General features: G+C 30.4%; 1 protein-coding gene across 18 annotated transcripts in view; it reads right to left on the reverse strand.

Annotated features, from left to right (window-relative positions):
- The window catches only part of LOC148177345 (uncharacterized), an 86,051-nt gene that overhangs the window by 21,738 nt on the left and 38,958 nt on the right, over positions 1–25,355 (reverse strand). For all 18 annotated transcript variants that reach the window (XM_088032300.1, XM_088032299.1, XM_088032298.1 and 15 more), the window contains one exon: positions 15,851–16,076. In XM_088032300.1, the coding sequence (XP_087888426.1) occupies positions 15,851–16,076 (226 nt within the window). The remainder of the gene's footprint in view (positions 1–15,850; positions 16,077–25,355) is intronic.

A 25,355-nucleotide genomic window follows, 5' to 3' on the forward strand; every position in this document is an offset into this window, starting at 1 on the left:
TTAATCTTTAATCTAAACTTTTTAGAATTTTTCATTTTGAGGGCAAATCAAAAATTTTACAGCTTTTTTTATTAAAATCTGTAATTTTTGAACTTTTTGGCCCAAAACTATAAAATTTGAAAAAGTGACTACTTTTGACTTTTTTTTCAACTGTGTCAAAGTACAGAATTTTGGAACAAGGCAAAAACTTTTTTAGAATTTTTTATTTTGGGTGCGAGTCAAAAATTTTTTCATTTTTTATTAACATCTGTAATTTTTATACTATTAGGCCCAGAACTCTGAAATTTGGAGAAGTTAATGCTCGCAAGATGTTTCTTAACTTTGCTAAAATATAGATTTTTGAGCAAAAAAGACAAGTTTTAGAATTTTTCATTTTTAAGGACAAATCAAAGCTTCCCATTATGTTTTACAAAAATCTGTAATTTTCGTACTTTTGGCCCTAAAACTACAAAATTTGGCGAAGTTTGTACTCTTGACTTGTTTTTCCACTGTGCCAAAGTACAGAATTTGTGAGCAAAGAAGACAAACTTTAGAATTTTTTATTTTGAGGGGGAAAAATTTGCAATATTTTTATTAAAATCTGGAATTTTTATACTTTTAGGCCTTAAAACTATGAAATTTGGAAGAGTTACTATTTTTAATTTGTTTTTCAACTGCGTCAGCGTAAAGAATTGTTTAACAAAGCAGACTAACTTTAGAATTTTCTGATTTGAGAACGAGTAAAAAATTTGCGATGAAATTTTGATGTCTTATTAATTACGAAATTTTTTTTATCTGAGCCAAATTTTGATTTTTTAGTACCAAGAGAAAACATTGTGAGAAAATAGTTTTAGCTTTAAAACTATGAAATTTGAAGGAGTTACTATTCTTGACTTGTTTTCCAACTGTGCTAAAGTACAGAATTTTTTAACAAAGAAGACAAATATTAGAATTTTCTATTTTAAGAGCGAGTCAAAAATTTGCAATATTTTTTATTAAAATTTGTAATTCTCGCACATTTCGCCATAGATCTACGAAATTTGACAGAGTTACTACTCTTGACTTGTTTTTGAACTGTGCTAAAGCATAGAATGTTTGAGCAAAGAAGACAAATTTTAAAATTTTTCATTTTGATGGCAAGTCAAAAATTTGCAATAATTTTTAAGAAAATCTGTAATTTTCGTACTTTTAGCCTTAGAACTACAAAATTTGGGGAAGTTACTATTTTTTACTTGTTTTTCAACTGTACAAATGTACAGAATTTTTAAGTAAATATAAATTTTTTTAGAGTTTTTCATTTGAGGCCGAGTCAAAAATATGCAATATTTTTTATTAAAATCTGTAATTTTCGCACTTTTTGCCCTAGATCTACGAAATTTAACAGAGTTACTACTTTTGACTTGCTTTTCATCTGTGCTAAAGCATAGAATTTTTGAGCAGAGAAGACAAATTTTAAAATTTTTCATTTTGATGGCAAGTTAAAAATTTGGAAATAATTTTTATGAAAATGTGTAATTTTCGTACTTTTAGCCTTAGAACTACAAAATTTGGGGAAGTTACTATCTTTCACTTATTTTTTAACTGTACAAAAGTACAGAATTTTAGAGCAAATAAAACAAATTTTAGAATTTTTCATTTTTAGGTCGATTCAAAAATATGCAACATTTTTTATTAAAATCTGTAGATTTGCATATTTTTTCACCATATTTTCCTACTTGTTAAATAAACCATTGTAAACATAAATATTTAATTATAATTTTTAATTCCACAAAGCTATTAATTTCACAAGCATTATTATTATTATTACCTAATAACCCCTGAGGGAATTTCCGTTTTTCGCAAAAACAATTTTAGTGACTTTCTCGATTGTATTCGCGCTTAGCCTCAAAAATCTGACCCTAGTAGAAAGTTTCCACCATTTTTTTATTTTTAATGTAACCACCCCAAAGTGCCACTTCGTTCAATTTAATTAAAAGTGCATGTATGTTTACCATTACATCCTTAAAAGTAATTAAGTGAAGTGAACTCTTGGACAATTTTCTTTTCCCTGTGATGGCCAATTATGAGGGTTGTATAACATCAAATATGACTTCCTCCAACGGCGTCTTGATTATACGTTATCTGCTAAATTTTAACTAAGTTTGTCGAAACAATTGATGCTATCACCAGCAATATGGCTATTACGGGTGGAACTTTCACTTTTTGTTCATTTTTTCTGTTGACGGATGGACGCGGAGAAGCATCTGTTGAACGGGACCCTTCGAAAAAACCCACACAGATGTGAGAGTGAATAAGTGTACGATTTTTTATTTACAATCCTTTCGGACAGAGAAATTTATTTTCATGTTAAAATAATGCCGGTTAAAACATGTCGGGTCATTTACATACAACACACGGCTTTTCGATCCGAATCGGAATTTATTCGTTTCCTTCGAGCTATTTCAAAGTAAGGAAAAAGGGGTGCGAGTTGCGAAACGAGGGCGATCGGCAGGGGCGGCGCGGGAAGGAGAAATAATTAGGCTAACTCACTTAGAGGATAAATACGAGGTGCTAATGACTCTGACGGATCTGTCAATTTTTTTATTGTGATTTATGCGTGTGAGTTTATTAAAAATTTATTACCGAACCCAATATGTACTTATTTTTAATTAACCTTTAAAGGGTCCTAAAATTGCGAAAAAATTACGAAGTGAGAGTAGATGATCGAATAACGCTCTCTGGAGGAAAGCAATATGAAATGTAAATAGCCTATTTAATAATGTATAATATTCTGAACTGCAAGGACAGGTTATAAATAAATTCATTTAAAATGGAAAGTAATAAAGCTTGAGTGTAACAAGAAGTAGCAATTTTATTTATAAATTATCCAAAAATTGCCTCAAACTAGCAAACGTTCTGTTAATCGATATATTCCCATTGTGCGTCTGAAAAGAAGCGATCATCCCCTTCGCCCGATTTTTTCCTAATTTGAAATTCCCTTCAACATTTATCTTTTAATAAAAGAGAGTCCGCATTAAAAATCCGTAAGAATTTCACGACCAATTTAATGGAAATAATAAAACGAAACTTTTTAATTCCACATTCTTTCGAACTGTGACATATTTTTAATAAAGGAGTTATTGAAAAGAAAGGGTGCCATTATTGGAAAAACCGTTCGAATTCTCACACCGCGCAATCAAAACAAAGCCCTGTTAAGAAACGGAAATGATGTTTTTTTTTCATTATTATGTAAACCGAATTAGTGTGAATTCGGTCGGAAAAAACTGCTTTACATATGTCTAGTTAATAACGTGAATGATATCACAATAAAAACTCATTATCGCATTCGATATGCGGCCGGGGTGCGCCTGCCTTTTAATTTGGTTTTCTTTTATCATTTTCTTTTTGTACGCACGATGACCCTTCGGAGTACGAGCAGATGGTAACACTTTAATTCAAGGGTTACCTTTACTTGACCATATGCATATCAACAAAAAATAAGAGAATGATAGTAGTGGAGGCAAGGAACCGGAAAAAATCCAAACACTAACTGCTGGAACTGGCGGGGGTTTTGTTTTAGGATGGGTCAGAAAGTGTTTTATGAGGGCTATAGTGTTATAATTTAGAAGGGCTAATTGGGGCGATGGACAACTGAATCTTATTAAAGCGTTGTTCTGGTCAGCTGAGTACTTTATTTTCACGGGACTTTAAAGCTTTTTTATTTCCAAAGCTTGTTTTCTACAAATTTGTAATTCCTAATCAAAAATTTTCACCACTTTTTATTAAATCTGGTAACTTTGATAGTTTTAACTAAAAAGCGATAAAATTTTGATGTCTTATTAATTACGAGATTTTTATTATTTGAACCAAATTTTGATTTTTTAAAACCAAGAGAAAACATTGTGGGAAAATAGTTTTAGTTTTAGAACTATGTAATTTAGAGAAGTTACTACTCTTGACTGGTTTTTCAATTGTGTTAATGTATAGAATTTTTGAGCAAAGAAGACAAATTTTAGAATTTTTCATTTTGAAGGCGTGCCCAAAATTTGCAATATTTTTTTATAATTTGTAATTTTTGTACTTTTAGCCCTAGAACTAAAAAAATTGATGGAGTTGTTTTTTAACTGTGTCAAAGTACAGAATTTTTTAACAAACCACATAAATTTTAGAATTTTTTAATTTAAGAGCGAGCCAAAATTTTTCACCATTTTTTATTAAAGCTTGTAATTTTCGTATTTTTGGCCCTAAAACTATGACATTTGGAGAAGTTACTGCTCTCAACTTGTTTTTCAACTGTGCTAAAGTACAAAATTTTTTAGCAAAGAAGACAAATCTTTAGAATTTTTCATTTTGAGGCCGAGTCAAAAACTTTATTAAAATCAGTAATTTTTGTATTTTTAGCCGTAGAAGTATGAAATTTGGAGAAGTTACTAACTCTTGGCTTGTTTTACAACTGTGGTAAAATACAGAATTTTTAAGCAAAAGAGTAAAATTTTAAAAATTTTAATTTTGACGGCGAATCAAAATTCGCAATATTTTTTCTTATCATCTGTAATTTTCGTGTTTTTTAGCCCTAGAACTATGAAATTAGGAGGAGTTACTATTCTTAAGTCGTTTTTCAACTGTACCAAAGAATATACTAAATTTTTGAGCAAAAAAAAGACAAATTTTCAAATTTTTTATTTTGAGGCCGAGTCAAACATATGCAATATTTTTATTAAAATTTGTAATTTTCATACTTTTAGCCCTAGAAGTATGAAATTTGGAGGAGTTACTATTCTTAACTTGATTTTCATCTGTGGCAAAGTACTGAATTTTTGAACAAAGAAGACAAATTTTAGAATTTTTGATTTTGAGTGCGAATCAAAAATTTGAAATATTTGAATTAAAAATTTGTAATTTTCGTACTTTTAGCTCTAGAACTATGAAATTTGGAGGACGTACTATTTTTAGCTTGTTTTTCGACTGTACCAAAGTATAGAATATTTGAGTAGAAAGAACAAATTTTAAAAATTTTTATTTTGAGGGCAAATGTAAAATGTGCAATATTTTTTTATTAATATGTGTAATTTTCGTACTTTTAATGAAATTTGGAGGAGTTACTATTCTTTATTCGTGTTTCAACTGTACCAAAATACAGAATTTTGGAGCAGAGAAGATAAATTCTAGAAATTATTATTTTGAGGGCGAATCAAAAATTTGAAAGTTTTTCTTAAAACCTGTAACTTTCGCAATTTTAGTTTTGGAATAAAACATTTGGAGAAGTTAGGATTAATAACTCGTTTTTCAACTGTGCTAAAGTACAGAATTTTTGAGCAAAAAAAACAAATTTCAGAATTTTTATTTTTAGGGCAAGTCAAAAATTCGCAATTTATAATTTAATTTATAATCTTTAATTTTCGTACTTTTAGCCCTAGAACTTTGAAATTTGGGGAAATTACTGCTCTCAACTTGTTTTTAACTGTGCCAAAGTACAGCATTTTTAAGCAAAGAAAACAACTTTGAGAATTTCTCATTCTGAAGACGAATCAAAAATTTGCAACTTTTTTTATTAGAAACAGTAATTTGCTTACTTTTAGCCCTATAACTACGAATTTTGAGGGAGTTACTATTCTTAACTTGTTTTTAAACTAAGCCAAAAACAGAATTTTTCGGCAAAGGAAACAATCTCTAGAATTTTTTATTTTAAAAGTTAATAATAAATTTGCAACTTTTTTGTGAAAATCTGTTATTTTCATACTTTTTGCTTTAGAACTCTGAAATTTGGATGAGTTACTTTTCTCAATTTGTTTTTCAACAGTATCAGAATTTTTGAGCAAAAGAGACTCAAGAATTTATCAATTTAGGATTTTAATTTTGAACACCGCAAAAAAGTTTTTAATTTTTTTGATCTTTGATGTCATAATAATAAAATTCGCAAGAAATGTTATCTTTTGTGCCGATTTACAAAATGTAGAGTTAAAACAATACTAAATAAATGTGTTTGTGTTTGATAAATTAAAGAAACATCATAGAAGTATTCTTTAGAAAAATTACATTACTTGAAAAAGTAATTTCTATTAAGCCAATTAACTAGCTTTTCATGTAGATGTCTCAATTAGGTATAAGTGAAAATGATAAACAAATATATTATGTAGAAATTTCCAGATACTGTGCAAATGCGAATTTTCTGTATGCTGCTATCGGAGAACAATGAAAAAAAAGTACATGAATAAATACTTTATATTTTAGCACTTTTTTTGCGAAAAACCATAAAACGGAAATGCATTACCTTAAATAAATATCGCACATTTTGAAGGTCTGCACTAGTCAACGACATAAAAACTGAAAGCTTCTTAGAGCTTTAAAGATAACATTTAAATGTTATTTTCTAAACAACATAAAAGTCTCTTTTAAACGCAAAGCTTCTTTGAAGGTTTGAATGAAACAAATTCGCGTATTTTTGAGCGGCCGTATAAATACGAAATAAAATCTGTTATAAGGCGACATTATCCTTGCAAGGATTATTCACGAGCCATTTATCCAGCCCACAACAATAAATTCATACGATTCCATTACATTAATAACGCGTTTTCTTTTCGTATTATTTCGCTTTCCTCGAAGGGTTGCGCGTCCCCTTTTTGTTCTCCGTTGTAATAAACTGAAAATATTCCCCATAGAATGTCTCGCCTGCCTCATTTCGATAACTGTCCCGATCAATCGTAATGTTGGAATTTTTCCCGTATTTTGCCATTATTCAAAATGGCGTCCAGTGTATGCAATCATTGCGAATGTGTGCATAGGGTTCGACCATGCATGTGGCAAAGAGGGGGTGGAAAATGCAATGCGGGAGGCGAGGGGTGCGGACATGTGATATATCTACGGGGCGGTGCTTTGCCTATGTACTAACGGAACACAGTATTGTGCCGATTTCGATATCTCACATGGACCGGATTATTTCCACGCCACGTCACCACTCCGGGGAAAAAATCCGGAAAGCCATCACCGGAAAAATCTAAATAAATAATATCGAGCGATTCCGGGAATACACAGTCTTGTTGGAAAACCAACCCCTTCGGTGCACTTTTCGGCGACTTGATGACCCGGAAACGGAAACCCTTTTTTCCGAGCGTTTTTCCACGTGGAATCGATCTGAAAACACAATCGTGTTTGCTGATGCAGTTTCAGTTCGATACGTGTGCAATACAGTCGGCCACGTGAATGCGGGGGCATTTCACCGGTGGAAATCCACTGGGCTATTCCGATGGGCTAAGTGTGAAAATCGCCTGCCTCACTGCCTATTCCCATTACCTTTAATTTAAATGACCGAGCCACGGAAATATGAACCGTAATGAAGTTCGTTATTTATTCAGTATTAACGATTTCATTGTAAATGCATTTGTTGTTATGATATTTGGTGCAAATTATTGCGACGAGAGGGTGGAAAAAAGCTCGACACTTTACCGGGCGCTCGAATCACCCGAAAGAATTTTCTGTTTTTATATTCCGTTTGTAAACAGTGGATTATTTCATCAGAAAACAACAACAAATTCTATACGATTATTATAACGAATTAATGATTATTAGGTAAATAGTGCCGGAAAATTTAATTCGGTTTTTTAGAATGTTGCGCGTAATTATATTAAATGAAGCAATGTTACCATACACTAATGTAAACAATACTCGTATTTTAATAGAACTGTAAAAATGAGAGTGGTATTTATTTTGCTTTGTGGCTACAGTAATTGTATTGAAATTTTTAAAAACAATTACAGTTCACAGTTTATTTATTCATTTGTACAAAATATTTAAACAATTTTCAATTTTCAACTCAAAGAAATAATTGCTCGATTTTAATGAGATATGTTATGTTTACTATATTGTTTTCGGGCTTGCAGCTTTTCGTGTTGGTAGCAATGTTATCTATCGATTTTGACGTTTCATACAATTAGTAATTTCAATTAGTGCTTGCTAGTTTTAACGACTCTAGAAAAAATGTTGTTTGCAATTCGAATTTATAATAGATAATCCATAATATTTAAATATATTTCAGTAAACAATTATGATGAACACACCAGCGTTTTTTTTTAACATTTTTAATTAAGCAAAACAGATTTTTGAAATGTTTATCTTTTGGAGTCAGCAAAATTTTGAAATCTCAAAAAAACTTTTGTAAATTAGTCATTAATAAAACTAGAAGCTTTACATTTGTAGACAAGACTACTTTAAACTTGCTTTTTTGATCTACCAAATTACATAGATTTTGGAAATTTTAATCATTTTAAGTGAGCAAAATTTTGACTTTTTTTAAGAAACCTTTATAATTGCGACTAGATCTTTGAAATTTGTAGAGAGTTCTTTCTAAACTTTGCCTGTTTGATCTGCAAAATTACAAAATTATTGAACGACCGAAACAGATTTTGAAAATTTTTATCGTTTAGTGAAAGAAAAATTTTGAGTTTTTTTAAGAAACTCTAGTAAATTTTTATTAAATCCTTGAGGTTTGTAGAGACTAGTTTCTAAACGTTGCTGCCATATCACAAAATTATTGACCATCGGAACAGAGTTTGGAAAATTTTATTATTTAAAATAAGAATTTTTTTTTAGTTTATTGAAGAAACTTTTGTCAATTTGTTATTAATTGGAATATATGCTTGAAATTTACGAAGACTACTTTTTAAACTTTGCTTGTTCGATCTGTCAAATTACAAAATTACTTAACGATCGTACGGGACGTTGGAAATTTTTATTATGTACGGTAAGCAAAATTTTATAATAATAATAATGTTTATTACAATTTTGAGTTTTTTCAAGAAACTATTAATTAAATTAATAATTGTTAAATTCCTCATTAATTGAAATAAATAATTAAAAAATCTTTATCCTTTGAAGTAACCAAAAATGTTTGAGTTTTTGAACGATTGAAACAGATTTAAAAAAAATATATCATCTAGAGTAACGAAAATTTCAAATTTAAATTTAAATTAGATTACATTATTGAAATTTGTGGAAATTTCTTACTAAATGCAGTTCTGTCGATCTGTCAAACTACAGAATTATTGCACGAGCAAAACCAATTTTGGAAATTTTTATTCTTTGAAATGAGCTAAATTTTGTTTTTTTTTTAAAGAAACTCTTGTAAAATCCGTTATCAATTGGAATAGCTCTTTCAAATTTGTTGAAACAATTTTCTAAACTTTGCTTGTTTGATTTGCCAAATTACAAAATTATTTCACGATTGAAACCAATTTTGGAAATTTTTATTTTTCGAAATGAGCAAAATTTTGAGTTTTTTTTATGAAACTTTTGTAAATTCGTTACTAACTAGAATAAATCTTAGAAATTTGTGGAGACTACTTTCTAAACTTTGCTTGTACGATCTGCCAAATTGCACAATTATTGAACGATCGAAAGGAAGTTTGATAATTTTTTTCCTTTAAAGTAATGAAAATTTTAAGTTTTTTTTTAAACTTTTGTAAATCCTTTATTAACTGGAATGAACTATTGAAATTTGTGAAGATTTCTTACTAAACTTTCTTTGTTCGATCTGCCAAATAAGAAAATTATTGCACGATCGAAACCAATTTTAAAATTTTTTATTTTTTGATATAAGCAAAATTTAGAGTTTTTTATGAAACTTTTGTAAATCCGTTATTATTGGAATACATTTTTGAAATTTGCGGAAACTACTTCCTAAGTTTAGCTTGAATGATCCACCAAATTACAAAATTATTCAAAAAACGAAACAAATTCTACACTTTTTTGACATTTAGAGTAAGTAAAATTACAAAAAAACTCTCCTAAATTAATTACTAATTAGACTAGAACCTGAATATTTATAAATAAAACTGTTTTCAGCCTATTGGTTACTTCTGTCAAGTTGCAAATTTATAGAATAAGCGGGACAAATTTTAGAAATTTTTATCCAATTATCCAATGGAAAATTTTTAAATTTTGAATTTTTTAAAAATAAGTTAATATACAGGGTCTATCAGAACTAGCGGACCAAAATGAAACGATGTATTCACAATCATCTGGGAATAATTGGAAAAATGTTTAAAAAAATCCATCTTTAATAGTGATCAGAAAATGAACAATTTAAACTAACCAATCGTGTTGCTGATGTTAATTTACCTGAAAATTAGCTTTTCCTGCTTTATTTGTAACTATGGATGCATCTTAAATATTTTTGCATTGTTGTTACACTGACGTAATTTTTTAGGTGACGTCTTCTCATAAAAATTGACAAGTTTATTTTAAGACCAACAAAATGAAATAATAAACTCAAACTTTAAAATTAACAGAATCCGAAAAACAGATTAGTAAATGAATACAGAAATAACAAAAATGAATGAATTAGCGGTATAAATTTGAAAAAATAGGTAAATAGTTTTTAAAGTAAATGTTCAAAATTTCTTCCTTCCACTTGAATGCACAGAGCAGCTCTTCTCAGTAGACTTGCCCTAGCATTACTGACCATTTCAGCTGTTATTGAAGCAAATGCTTGTTGAATGCGGTTTCTTAACACGTTAATATTTTCAGGCATATTTCGGTACACCAAATTCTTGACGTGTCCCCAAAGGAAAAAATCTAAGGGCGTAAGGTCTGGCGACCTGGGGGGCCAACGTCTTGGGCCTCCGCGGCCTATCCATGCATTAGGAAATCTAACATCTAAATGGTTCCTAGTTACATTTGCAAAATGTGCTGGGCATCCATCATGTTGGAACCAAATATTGTTAATGTCAACATTTCTTAATCTTTGTAGAGGAATATTGTCTAGCAGCATGTCCAAATCATCAACTAAAAAATTTGTATAAATTTGGCCGTTGAGTCTGGCGGGAAATTCGTACGGGCCAACCTGAAAGAATGTGATGTTTTATAATTGCGTATAACTTGTTCTCAAAACAATTTACTATGGCGTTCCCAAAAATTCCAGCCCAAAGATTGACAGAAAATCTTTGCTGGGGATTACTTTGCCTGAAGACGTGCGGATTATCTCGCCCCCAAACATGAAAATTTCTTTGATTGAAAAATCCATCTTTTTGAAAGCAAGATTCGTCTGTAAACAATATGCTTTTGACGAAGTTCTCATTTGCTTCATGTTCCCGCAGAAGCCAAGTACAAAACTCCACTCTTAGAGGATAATCTTCCGGCGTAAGACATTGCACTTTAGTATAATGAAATGGGTGCATTCGTTCGTCTTTAAGAATACGTTGAACAGAAGAGGTGGACATTTCAAGATTTCTGGCCACAATACTAATGCTCGTTTCAGGTTCCTCTTCAAAAATCTCAATAACCGCTTCCTCGTTGTCCACGGTTCTCGCAGTTCTTGGGGCACCCCCAACCTCCCTTCTGCATACTTTTAAATTACCAGATTCTCTTCCTCTCTGTACTAATCTTAAAATAACATTTCGGCTAGGCTGTTCCCTATTTGGAAAACGAAGTGCGTATTGCTGGATAGTAGCTGTTGCACTGCGATTACACTCTCCATACAACAAGACCATATCAAAATATTCTTCCGGGGTAAACATAATTAATTATTAAATACAATGAAACCACAAATCAACGTTTGGAATGACTGTCTAATTGTCAGAAATACTTTGTTATGACATAACAGTCAATTATTTTTTGCAACAATTAAATAGGTTTCTATGGTAAAAAATATATGTTTTAAGGTAATTTTACATCTACAACACGATTGGTCAATTAAAACCGTTCTTATTTTAAAAGCCAACAAGAATGGATTTTTTTAAACAATTTTCTCTTTATCTGCAGAAGATCATTTATCCATGGGATGATTTTGGTCCGCCAGTTCTGATAGACCCTGTATAATTAGATAAAAAACTTGAAATTCGTTCCTTGTTCGTCGTGAATGTAAATTAGAAGAAAAAAGTAGTTTGTAAACACATGTACTCGTTTCTACCCAGTTCACAAAACATGCAGTTATAATTTTTCCTTACAAATACGAATAAAAACAAAACCAGTCTCTGTGCTAGAATATATAATTTTAATTTATTTAAATAATTCCAACTCGCCACTCCAATTATCACACAACTTAATGAATCTAACACGCATCATGTGGTTATTTCAACATCCGGAGGAACTCTTCTTGTCCGGGAAATCCCGTGTTCTCACCAATATTGATTAGATTTTTTCTAGTTGAAACGAGCAACTAACGTCTGTTCTCCGAAATTAATAAACGCTTACCGGTTTCATTTTCCAACTTTTCCGAAAGCTCGTTGAACTTTTCTAAAGCTTAAGCCGATTTATGAAAGCCCCCCCGATTAATCGTCGATTAGCGCCTATATTTTTCCCTTTCGGTCCGCGGAATAATTTTTTGACGAAGTGAGAGCTTTTTAAAATTTCTCGGTCGTTTTCCGGTCATTAAACGAGCTTTTCCCACCCTAATTTGATATATTGAACTGGCGGCATTAGGTGCACATTTGAATTTTTTCATTCATCATACTTTCGATAATAGCCGAGTGGCTGCACCGAATATTAAATAGTGGTCGAAATCTGAAATAAAAACTGCACCCTTTTTCGTCGAGGGAAGATCCCCTTTTTTCTATCTAACCCTTTGGAACGGGGTAGTAGTGGCTCAATGCCCTATTTCTAAGTTGAAAAAATGTGCCTTCGATCGATTTTTAATTATGAGAGATGAAGGGAAAAAATTTGGAATAATATTAAAAGGGTGGCTCTTTGAACTCGATATAATTACAAGATAAAAACAATGAGATTAAAACTGACCCTGAATCGACCAGATCAAATATTTAATATGTAATTACAGCAAGAAGTGGACAGCAAATAAATGAGTGGTCAGCTTTAGAAAAATATTTCATTTAATGGATGTTTTTTATTGTAGAGCAAACACGAAGGGGACGTTTACTTAGAATCAATGTCCAATAAAACTTGACAAGAGACTGTTAAAAAAGCAATGCTATGGAAATTTTCATTTCAATATACATGGACGTGTTTCAATCTAATTAACCTCGATAATAAGTTATTGAAAGCTAAATTTAGTATCTTATCACTGGAATTTATGATTTAAAGACCTCTTTCTCTTAGGATGCGAGAAAGTAGGATATGAGATTTTGGTGTTAAATTCATCCCAAAATTTTAGAATTTCTATTGTCTAGACGAATCTAGAATCAGAATTTTCGTATAATTCAACAAGTTCGTATTTGAAAATCTATGATTAATTTCGATTCGTCTAAAATCTTCATTTCTAGAATACGAAATTGCCTGAATTACTATTGAAAAACTCTGAAATTCAGAATTTATTGTTACTGCATTTAGAATGTTCATATGAAGACAAATGTTGTTTAAGTATCGAGAAGCTAGAATCTATAAAAACACTAAGATCTAAAAATCTAGAACACAAAATTATAACTAAACAATAAACTTTAAAACTTTGCATTTCTACATCAAAAACTTCTTCTAGGCAACTTTTTTTAAATATTTACTAATCTAAAAGCTAGAATCTGATCTAGAAATCTAGAATACGAAGCTGCTTGAATTACGATAGCAACATTTTTAATATAAAACTTTGAATTCTGAATTTATAGTTTCTGTATCTAGAATCGCATGTAAGCTATTTTGTTAGTATCTAGAAGCTAGAATCAAATCTAGATATCTAGAACACGAAGTTGTATGAATTACAAATAAGAAATTTTAAATATGAAACTATGGAAATTAGAGTTTATAATTTCTGAATCTAGAATCTGCATTTCTAAACAATTTTGTTTAAGTATTTAGCAGCTAAAATCAGATCTAGAAATTAAAATTGTAGAAATTTTATAAAGTACGATTAAGAAATTTTAATTATGAAACACCAGAATTCAGAACATTAAATTTTTGTATCTAGAGTCTGTATTTCTAATTAATTTTCTTTAAGTATCTACAAATTTAGAAGCTAGAGACGGATTGAAATACGGATACAATTGAAAATCAGAATCTATTCTGTATCTAGAATGTTCATAAGTAGACAAATTTTGTTTAAGTATTTAGAAGCTAGAATCAAGAGAAAATATATTATCTAGAAATCTAGAACACAAAATTACCTGAATAATAAACTCTAGAATTTGGAACTTAGAATTTCTGCTACTAGAATGTGAATTTCTACTAAGTTAGAATTGGATTTAGAAATATAGAATACGAAAATGCTTAAATTACACCTGCAAAATTTAGAATTTAAAACTTACTGTTCAGAATTTATAGTTTCTGTATCCAGAATCTGCATTTCTAAGCAATTCTGTTTAAGTATCTAGATACTAGAATTGGATCTAAAAATATAAAACTTTGGGAACCAGAATTTCTTATTTCTGAATTTAAAATGTGCATTTCTAGAAAAATTAAGAAATCTAGAATACAAAACTGCTTAAATTATGATTACAAAATACAAGATATAAAACTTTGGAATGCAGAACTTATAACTTCTGAATCTAGAATCTGCAGTTCTAGGCAGTTTTTTACGTAGGTATCTAAAAGCTAGAATCGAATTTAGAAATCAAGAATACCTTAGTTACGATTGCAAAATTTTGAAAATAAAACTCTGGAATTTAGAGTTTATAACTTCTGAATCTAGCATCAATATTTCTAGACAATTTTATGTATGAATCTAGAAGCGGGAATTAGATCTAGAAATTTAGAATACGAAATTATCTGAATAAAATTGAGAAATTGAAATGTGAAATTCAGAATTTTTGTACGTAGAATCTGCATTTAAAGGCAATTTTCTTAAAGGATTTAGAAGCTAGAATCGTATCTAGAAATCTAGAATTTAAAACTACCTGAACTACGATTCCAAAATTATGAAATTCTGGGATTCAGAATTTACAGTTTCTGCATCTATAATGTGCATGTGTAGACAAATTTTGTTTATGTATGTATCTAAAAGCTAGAATCAGATCTAAAATACAAAATCGCCTGAATTAGAATTGAGAAACTTTTAAGAATTCAAAATCATAGTTTTAATTAGAATCTGTATTTGTAGGCAATATACAAGTACATATCTAGAAGCTAGAATGGGATTTGGAAATCTAGAATATGAAATTGCCTGAATAATGATTTCAACATTTTAAATATGAAACTTGGAACTTCGGCATCCAGACTGCAATTTTAGGCAATTTTGTAGTAGAGTATCTAAATGTTAGAATTGGATCTAAAAATCTAGAATACGAAATTGCCTGAATTACATTTGAGAAAATAAAAATTTAAATTTATATGAAAGTCTGGAATACAGGATTTATAACTTCTGCATCTAGAATTTGCACATCTAGAAAATTTTGTTTAAGTATAAGGAAGCTAGAACCGTATCTAGAATACGCGAAAAACCTGTAAATTTAGAAAATTTAAAAATCTGAGAAAACCGCTTAATTTCGAATTTTTAAGTTTCTAGAAAATCTAGGAAGAGGAATCCAAGAGACACGAAAAAACAGAATATGATATTAAAAAAAAATGGAAATTACCGAAGAATCCAGGAAGTGCGGTATGTAGAGGAATTACAATTTAAAGAAACTTGACATGGAGATTTGAAAATTAAAGTGTAGAGGAACAGGAAAAATTAAAATAACAACGAAATTTTAGAGAACCAGAAGAATTTAAGAAGATAATCGGGAAACGGGCATCGATAAATCTAAAAGTCTTAATTATATGAGAAAATTAAGGACATTGGGGAAAGGAGAGAGTAAAGAAAAACTGGGAATATAAGAAACTCGACGTATCTAGAAATTCTGAGAAAAATGAGTAAAGTACAGTAGTCGGTGAAAATGTTAATTTATAGAAATGGAAATCTGATAAATGTATTTGAGAAGTATTGAGAATCAAGAAACCGAAGCTACATACCAAGATCTGATATTCCGGTGGTAATAAAAAAGAAAATGAGTAATAATGAAAAGTCGTCGTTCACACTCACCCGTATGCAGTCTTGTATGCTGTTGAACATGGCTTAACTGCTTGAACCTCCGGTCACAATAGGAACATTTATAGGGTTTCTCTCCAGTATGCACCCTGATATGTTGTACTAGCTGATGGTTACTGCTGAAAGATTTAAGACATTGCTGGCACTGATGTGGCTTGACCTCCGACCGTCCCGTCAGCTCCCTCGCATGCATTTGCATCGCCGATTTGTGCATAAAAATCTGCAAACCCAAGAACACATTAATCACCAGCCTCCCCTCACATTGCAGTGTTTGAAGTGAAATTGTGTCGAGTACGGTTCTGAACGCGCCGCGACTATCCCTTTTAATTTCTTTCCAACTTTTTCACCCCGTCCTTTCCGTTTTTCGTTTTGCCCTCTCGTTTTTAATCACAGCTTTCTGAGATTTCGACGCTTACCTGCCGTTTTAATTCGTCATTATTAAAATAATGCTTCAGTTTTAATATTTCATTAGGATTGAGGGGGCGGGGGAGTTTTTCCAGGCGCGCTGCGACGGAGGTTTCTTCCCGATTTTCGGGGTAATTGGGCCAATTTTATCCCGGGGAAAAAATCAGGTGTGCACCGCTGATTTCGTTTTCTTCGTTTTTTCCTCCGACGCTATGATTTATCATAATGTCCTGTCTCCGCAACCGTCCCCAGAGATTAAAACAACTGTTTCGCCGTCTAAATGAAAAAAGCAATTTCAGGGAACAACTCGTACATCAAGCAGCTCGTTAACCGCCTTGAATTACGAAAGTAGACACATGGCCGTTTCTCTGAATCACCCTGTATGTATTTCGGAAGCTCGCCGTGACCTTTGACACGTCAAGGCTGTTCCTGTGGAGTATCATTGCCAGACTGAACAAACAATGGACAATCACAGTATACCAAGTGTTCGAAAAGATTTAAAACGGCTAATTTATAACGTCACGTCATATTATAAATTCAAATTGCCGGAACACCTGCTGATGTAAAATACCATACAATCAATGAAAATTGCAGGCGAAAGGCGCTCAAATTTTTATAAAAAGTTTTCAATACTAGCTTGAGAACTGAGAAATTTAATTTCTCTCCTATTTTGGATTATCTATATTTAGGGGATGTTTTATTCGCGTTCTAATTTCCCTCGATCCTTCGGATCTCGGGAAACAATAACCGCTCTCCCTTGGTATATAATTACAATAATTATGCGCATTGTAATAATTTAGAATTATCGTTGACTTTGAGGTCGTCTGACGGTAACACGACTAATTTATTTCTCGCATACCTTAGACTGGACCACAGTAATTAATGTTATAATTGATATTAAAATAAATCTTATTATTAATTATAAACGAGTTCCAATTTTCCGGAATGGCCTTTTCTGTCCCGTTAATAGCAAAAAGAAAAGATAATAATGTCTACATAACGCCGTTACGGCACTATTAGCTTGATTATTGTAATAATAATCACGTAATGACGGGTCTGTGCTAAAATTGATATTATATGGTCGTCCGCGGCCTAAGAACTGCCTTTTTTTAATTAGCGGTTTTTTAATGAGCGTAAATTTAACGCAATTACAATAATTTAGCGTTTCTTACGACCCGTTAGTTTTACAAGCAGATGCTTTCGTTAAATCTGGGGGGTTTTTGGTAAGAAGAAAATAAATCGCGATGACCAACATCTGCAGGATGAGATTTATTGTAAGTTGGTAGGATTGAAGAGAAAACTCGGCACACAATATGAGCACTCCTACACGATCTCATACGGTAAAAGAACCCAATTATACTTCCTAGTTTGCCACTCCATAACCTTTGAGTTAGACGAAACACTCGCTAGGTGAATAATGGGAGGTTTAATGATTTGTTTATTTTAATCGGTGAAGATGAGCGGAGGAAAAGGTTTTTGAAGAGTTGGTTTAACAAGAAAATTGAAATGCGGTTTTGGGCGAGTTACAAACTGGAAAAATTCTAAAAATCGAAGAATTGGGCTTCGACTCTAATCTTTAGAAATAGGTTTTAAAACTAGAAAATCTGAGAATCAAAATTCAGCAACAATTTTGGAAATTTGTATCCGTAACAAAGAGTGGTAAATTCTGAAAATTTCAAGACAATAACTCTCAAACTAAACAATTTATGACAGTTAATAAAAGAAATATTTTTCAAATATGCACTGCTATTGTTGTGCTTCGACTATAAAAAAAATCTAAATTTTTTCTCGTTGGAGACAAAATTTTTTAATTTTGCGGGGGGAACAAAAGAGCTTAAATTATTAAATCCTAAAAATTTTAACTTTATAACGCTTAAACTAAACAATTTATAATTTTTAGAACATTTTTCTTTGTTTTTAAAGCAAATTTTCCGAAACCGAAACAATAATTTTGCAATTTTTTGTGGTTAATTAAAAGACGTAAAGTAGTAAATTTTGAAAATTTTAAGGCAATAACTCTCTAACTAAACAATTTATGAGAGTTTTTAAAAATATTTATCAAAACTATGCAATTTTTGTCGTTCGACTTTCATGAAAAAATTCTAAAATTTCTCTCATTGGAGATATAACATTGTAATTTTGAGAGTTTGACAAAGAATCTTAAATCATGAAATCCTGAAAATTTTAAGCTTATAACGCTCAAACTAAATGGTTATAAGAATTAATACGTTTCTTGAAAACTGTAATTTTTTTTGTTTGCCTCCAAACAATAATTTCTGTTTCTAACTGTAGTTATATTGTGTGATTAATTAAATTTTCATTCGCAGTTGGCTTTGAGAAAAAAAATCATGTCGTAACTAACACCATTACAGTAGTTTCCACTTAATATTTGCGAAATTTGCTAGTTATCGAACAAGAAGTCAACGCACGTCCAAAATACACGGCCCACTTAGAATGGAAATTTAATGAATCACACGATAGTTTAGCCATTTTTTGTAGTTTATTGAAAAACTTAAAGTAGTAAAATTTCGAAAATTTTTAGCAAATAACTATCAAATTAAAGAAATTAAAAAAAATTGTTTTCAAAACCGCTAAATTTGTCTTTCGAGTTTAAAAAATCTAAATTTTTTCTCACTAGAAATACAATTTTGTACTTTATCGGGCTTAACTTAAGAACCTTTAATCAATTCTGAAAATTTCAAGCTACTAACGCTTAATCTAAACTATTTACAAGAGTTAATACAATGTCTTTAAAGAACTAAATTTTTTGTTAAATTTACAATTTTTTTTATGGTAAATCAATAAACTTAAAGTAGTAAATTCTGACAATTTCAAGTCAATAACTCTCAAACTAAACAATTTACTAGAACTAGTCTAAAAAATATTTTGAAATTTTTGTGCTGTATGTAGGTATGTATGTATGTGCTTAGACTTTTAGAAAAATTTCCAAAATGTTTCTAAATGGAGGTATATTTTTGAAATTTTAAGAGTTCGATAAAGAATCTTAAAACAGTAAATCTTAAAAATTTCAACTTGATAACGCGTAAACTAGTTATAAGAGTTAAGACAATGTTTTTAAAAAACTGCAAAGTTTTTGTCATTTTTTAAATCAAATTTTTTCAAAACCGCTCTAAATGTAGTGGTAATTTTGTATTTTTTTGGAGTAAAGACACGTAAAGTAGTAAATCTTGAAAATTTCAAGTCATTAATTCTCAAGCTAAACAATTTATGAGAGTTAATAAAAGTCTTAAAAATTAATTCTTAAAATATTCTGGTATTTTTGTGCTTGGTCTTTTCGAAAATTTTCTAAAATTTGTTTATTGTAGATATAATTTTGTAATTTCGAGGAGATAATAAACAACTCCAAGTCAGTAAATCCTAAAAAATTTAACTTTTTTAACACTTAAAATAAATGATTAATGTGTTAATAAAATGTCTTTAAAAACACAAATTTCTTGATAGTCGTTAAATAAAGTTGTTCAAAACCGCTTTAAATGTAGTGATAATTTTGCAATGGTTTGTGATTAATCAAGACACGTGAAGTAGTAAATCCTAAAAATTTCAAGACAATAACTCCTAAACAAAGCAAGTTATGGGAGTTAATAGAAGACTTATTAAAGTATTCCACTATTTTTTTTGTCTTTAAAAAAATCGCTAATTTTTTTTCATTAAAGATATAATTTAGTAATTGCGACAGGTTGAGAAAGAGCTTTAAATGAGTATATTTTAAAAATTTTAATTTTATAAGGCTCAAAATAAACAATTTACGGAAGTTAATATTAGAAGTCTTTAAAATATTCTGGTATTTTTGTGCTTGATCTTTTTTTTTCTAAAATCTTTCTTATTAAAGATATAGTTTTGTAATTTCGGGTACTTCAAAAAGAACTTTAATTAAGTAAATCCTAAAAATTTAAAGCTTATAATGTTTAAACTAAACAATTTGTAAGAGTTATTATAACTTGTTTAAATAACGGCAAATTTTTGGTTAGCCTTGAAATAAAAATTACAAAATTTTTCTAAATGTAGTTAATAATTTTGTGGTTAATCTAGAAATTGAAAGTACTAAATTTTAAAAATTCCAAAGCACACAATTTATTAGAGTTAATCAAAGTTTTCAAAATATTTTTCAATCACTGCTATTTTCGTACCAAAACACGCAACATAAATACAAGAATTCGAAATACTGCCAAAAATAATATAAAAAAAAGCGGTCGCTCGTTCTTCTAACTCATTCTCGGTCTACAACAAAGCCTTTACCCCCACAATCAACAATTTATCATATCTCCTCGGCAAACGCACTTGTCATTAACATTTGTAATTTAATTAAAAAGAAAGAGACCGAAGATTAAAGGTATACTATTCAAATTAATTGTTTCGGATTCTTTAGAAGTGTAACCTGATATGATGTGATAGCTGTAGAAGCGTTAGTACTCAAGAAACATTACTCAAGTAAAACGTTCGTGGACGCAGCCCGTTGCATCTTGATATCTCGCAAAAAATATTTTGAAATTCTTTCTTTGACTGTGCTCGTAGTTTTCGTTAAGGTTCAGCCAAACGTAATGCAAAGAGACAAATTATGTTAAAATTATTCTTAGAGAAGTTTGTGCAGCAGTACCAACGTTGCACTTATTGATTAGTCTAATTAATAGAGCGGTTTCAAATCACAGGTTGCTTCTAAATAAATTACCAAAGTGCATAAATATTAATAATAGAGCTGTTTTCTAGTTTATATTGCACAGGATTATTGCATGTTATTATGTTCTCTTCACCCAAAGCGTTAATTTCACAAATCCCATAAACTTCCTGTTGTAAATAGAATTAACATGTTCCCATTTTCGAGACTTTCAAAATTGAAAATTTCCTCTGACCTGATGTGGCGAGTAGTCAAACGGCATAACCGGAGGATAGTAATAAACATTGGGCTGATAAATTCCCGAGGACGGTCCTGGCATCGCGTCGAAATACGTCGCTGGCGTCGTCGGTGTCCATTCGCTTTCGCTGGTGCCGCCGCCACCGCCATACATCGTACATTTGTTAAATTGCAGATTTCGTTTGTAAAAAATGTTATTTATTCTTCAGACATCCTGTAGGCCGCCCCATCCGCGTATGCAGATCAGTATTATGCAGTAAAAAAAATAACAATAATTAACTACCGCACTGTACACATTGTGATTTTCGCCTAAAGCCCCGTTCACACGCGTTCACCGCCCGACAATCACAAGAAAACTGAAAGAAGTTGTCAAACGACTAAATAACAAATTAAATGTTCCATATTTATAATAATTCATATAAAATCGAACTAAAATAAATCAGTTTTTGTTTTATTTTGTAATTACGCAAATTTGTTCCTTATTCTCGTCGAGCTTTGGTCGGTTTGCTTACAAATTAGATTTGCTCTCGTAACGTACGACCTGTTGGTTATTTGTGGTGATTGGTCGCGTTTTGACATTGTTGTTTTGATATGAACGACTGTAATTAGGTCAATTTATTTACTTGATAACAAGTGCAGGCTGCAGAAATTTTAACATGAACATAGCGCACGATAAGTGACGTTGCGGGAAAAATCTAAAGACAACCGGAAGTTTCCAGCAGCAATACAGGAAATCGAGAGGGCTTTTCACGATGACGTTTGTGGTCAAAAGTCGAAACATTTGAGTTGTGACGCTCTAATTCGATCTTATCTTTTTTTCTTTAATGGCATTCGTCTGTTATTTGTTATATGCGATTGCGAAAAGAGCACGGAGCTTCGTTAAAAGGTTTTTATGATTTATTATGTCAACGTTGTATTTACGTAGATTGTAAATTAAAAAGGATGTTCAGCTGTCAATGTTTATTTATTGTTATTATGGGTGGAAATTACGGAAAAAACGATGTCGAATAGGTACATAACCTCAAATTGGGAATGACAGGCAGAGCTGCCAACGGCCCCGAAAATTTGTGTAGACCGATTTATCTTCAGGACAATTTGTAGCCGGCACAATCTGTCGCTGTCTTGTTCGCCGCAAACAAATTTGTGTCCAGGGTGGTTTGCATTCGGATTTTCCCACAAATGTGCCTCTCATTACAAGGACATTCTAATTTAAGATGTTATCAAAACTTTTATGAATCATTATGAAGATAACTGTTGCATTTTTTTACAGTTGGTAGCTCTGATAAGTTTGGCGCATTTGAGTACACGTCAATTATGACGTCATAGCCTGCTTGGATATCATAGAAAAGCAATGATCATTAAATTTCCCTGTATTGGTTTGCGAGTTTATTAAAATTTTATTGTTGTGGAGAACGAGAGATATCTTGTTGTGTTGATTTTATTTGTTTTTACGGTGGCGCGTGTAAGAATTACGACCTTTGACTTTTTGATATGTAGGTTTATGTAATTTTTGATATTTTTGTAATTTTTGCTTCTAACACAGTATGTACCGTAATTCGGGGAATATGACGGCTTTTTCGGCGAAAATTAGAGTGCTTTACGTTTTAGGTTTACGGTATTAACCCTAAAGTCACAATATTTTCAAAAATTTGGCAAAAATTTAAATGCAAACCTCGGCTACGCCTCGGTTTGTATATTATTATATTCCCAGTCATATATATGTACAATTTATAATGGCTCATTTTTAAACGTATTAAATAAAAAATTTTGGAAAAGTTTTATTGCAAACTTTGGCTGTGAATACTATTTTGTTCACAAATACATCTAAACCTTATAATGGCTCATTTTTCAAATTTCTAAAATAGGTATATATTCAAAATTTGGAAAAATTTGAATTTTTTTCCAAACCTCGGCTACGCCTCGGTTTGTATACTATTTTGTTCACAATCACAACAAAACCTTATAATGGCTCATTTTTCAAAATTTAAAAAATTTTTGAGAAATCAAATAGCACACCTCGGCTACGCCTCGGTTTGTGTACACAACTAACCTTATAATGGCTCATTTTTCAAAATTCTAAAATAGGTATATTCAAAATTTGGAAAAATTTTGATTTTTTTTCCAAACCTCGACTACGCCTCGGTTTGTATACTATTTCATTCTTAATTGCAACAAAAAATTGTTATTATTATAGTGTCTGAATTGTAAAAACTACAAAAACATTTTTAGTTTGCAGTTGGCTGTGAGAATAAATTTTATGTCGTCACTAACACTGCACCCGCAGTTTTGACGTATAAAAATGAAATAGTTATTTAACTTAAGACGTTTAGTTTTTATACCAAATTTGAACATAAAATTTACATTTTAGTATTTTTAAAAATTTCAAAATTTTGTACATTTACTCAAAATTAAAATGCACATTTTGTAACGAAATTTTGTACAGAGCTTCAAAATTTGATTCTGAACAACTTTTTTAAATAATTTTTTTGGATATTTTCAACACAAAGCAAACTATGGCAAAGAACCATTTCAAAAAAGTTATAAATTTATTACTTCTTTATTATATTCGCAGGATTATGGAAACTACAAAAACAACCATTGGTGTTTTTAAATTTAATGTCTAAACCGTAAAATCTACAAAAAACCTTTTCAATTTGTAATTTAGTTTATTCGAAAATTTTAAAATTTTGAAAATTTACTAAAAGTTAAATAGCACATTTTGTAATGAAATTTCGTACGTAGGTTCAGAATTTGATTCTGAGCAACTTTTTTAAATAACTTTTTTTGATATCTTCAACTCGAAGCAAACTATGGGGAATAGAACCATTTCAAAAAAGTTATAAATTTATTACTTCTTTATTATATTCGCAGGATTATGGAAACTACAAAAACATAACCATTGGTGTTTTTAAATTTAATGTTTAAACCGTAAAATCTACAAAAAATCTTTTCAATTTGTAATTTAGTTTATTCAAAAATTTTAAAATTTTGAAAATTTATTAAATGTTAAATAGCACATTTTGTAATAAAATTTCGTATGTAGGTTCAGAATTTGATTCGGAGGAACTTTTTTAAATAACTTTTTTTGATATCTTCAACGCGAAGCAAACTATGGGGCATAGAACCATTTCAAAAAAGTTATAAATTTATTACTTCTTTATTATATTTGCAGGATTATGGAAACTACAGAAACATAACCATTGGTGTTTTTAAATTTAATGTCTAAACCGTAAAATCTACAAAAAACCTTTTCAATTTGTAATTTAGTTTATTCGAAAATTTTAAAATTTTGAAAATTTACTAAAAGTTAAATAGCACATTTTGTAATGAAATTTCGTATGTAGGTTCAGAATTTGATTCTGAGCAACTTTTTTAAATAACTTTTTTGATATCTTCAACGCGAAGCAAACTATGGGGCATAGAATCATTTCAAAAAAGTTATAAATTTATTACTTCTTTATTATATTCGCAGAATTATGGAAACTACAAAAACATAACCATTGGTGTTTTTAAATTTAATGTCTAAACCGTAAAATCTACAAAAAACCTTTTCAATTTGTAATTTAGTTTATTCGAAAATTTTAAAATTTTGAAAATTTACTAAAAGTTAAATAGCACATTTTGTAATGAAATTTCGTATGTAGGTTTAGAATTTGATTCTGAGCAACTTTTTTATATAACATTTTTTAATATCTCTAACGCGAAGCTAAATATGGGGAATAGCCCTATTTAAAAAGTTCCAGGGCTGCAACAAAACTCAAATTTTTGTTCTAAAATTTACTAATTACTTATTTTGAGTGCAACACGCCGTACAAAAAGGCACAAATAGGTTTTTCAAAAAAATATTTAAAATGAACTAAAATGAAATTCAACGACCAAAAAAACTCAAAAAGCTCTTTTTAAAAAAAAAATAACCAATGCTACTAAGTGACGTAAGAACTAAAATTTTGCAACTTTTTTAATAAAGAAACGGTTTTCTCATTAAAACTGCATTTGTTGAATTAATTTCTTTTTACGTTGGCGCAAGTAAGATTTGCGACCTCTGACTTTTTACCACGTAAAAGTGATACGAGGATGACTCAGACTGTGACCATTTATTACAAACTGCATCATTTCAGTGTTTTTTTCTAGATAAGTGTCACCTAAGACAGCGACTGCCCCCAATCATGCAGCACGACGTTCTCGCTTCATCATAAATTCAAGTCACATTCTAACACCGACTGA

The sequence above is a fragment of the Gnatocerus cornutus genome, chromosome 3 (assembly GCF_029298725.1).
Source record: "Gnatocerus cornutus isolate USDA-ARS CGAHR chromosome 3, icGnaCorn1.1, whole genome shotgun sequence".
Classification (NCBI taxonomy): domain Eukaryota; kingdom Metazoa; phylum Arthropoda; class Insecta; order Coleoptera; family Tenebrionidae; genus Gnatocerus; species Gnatocerus cornutus.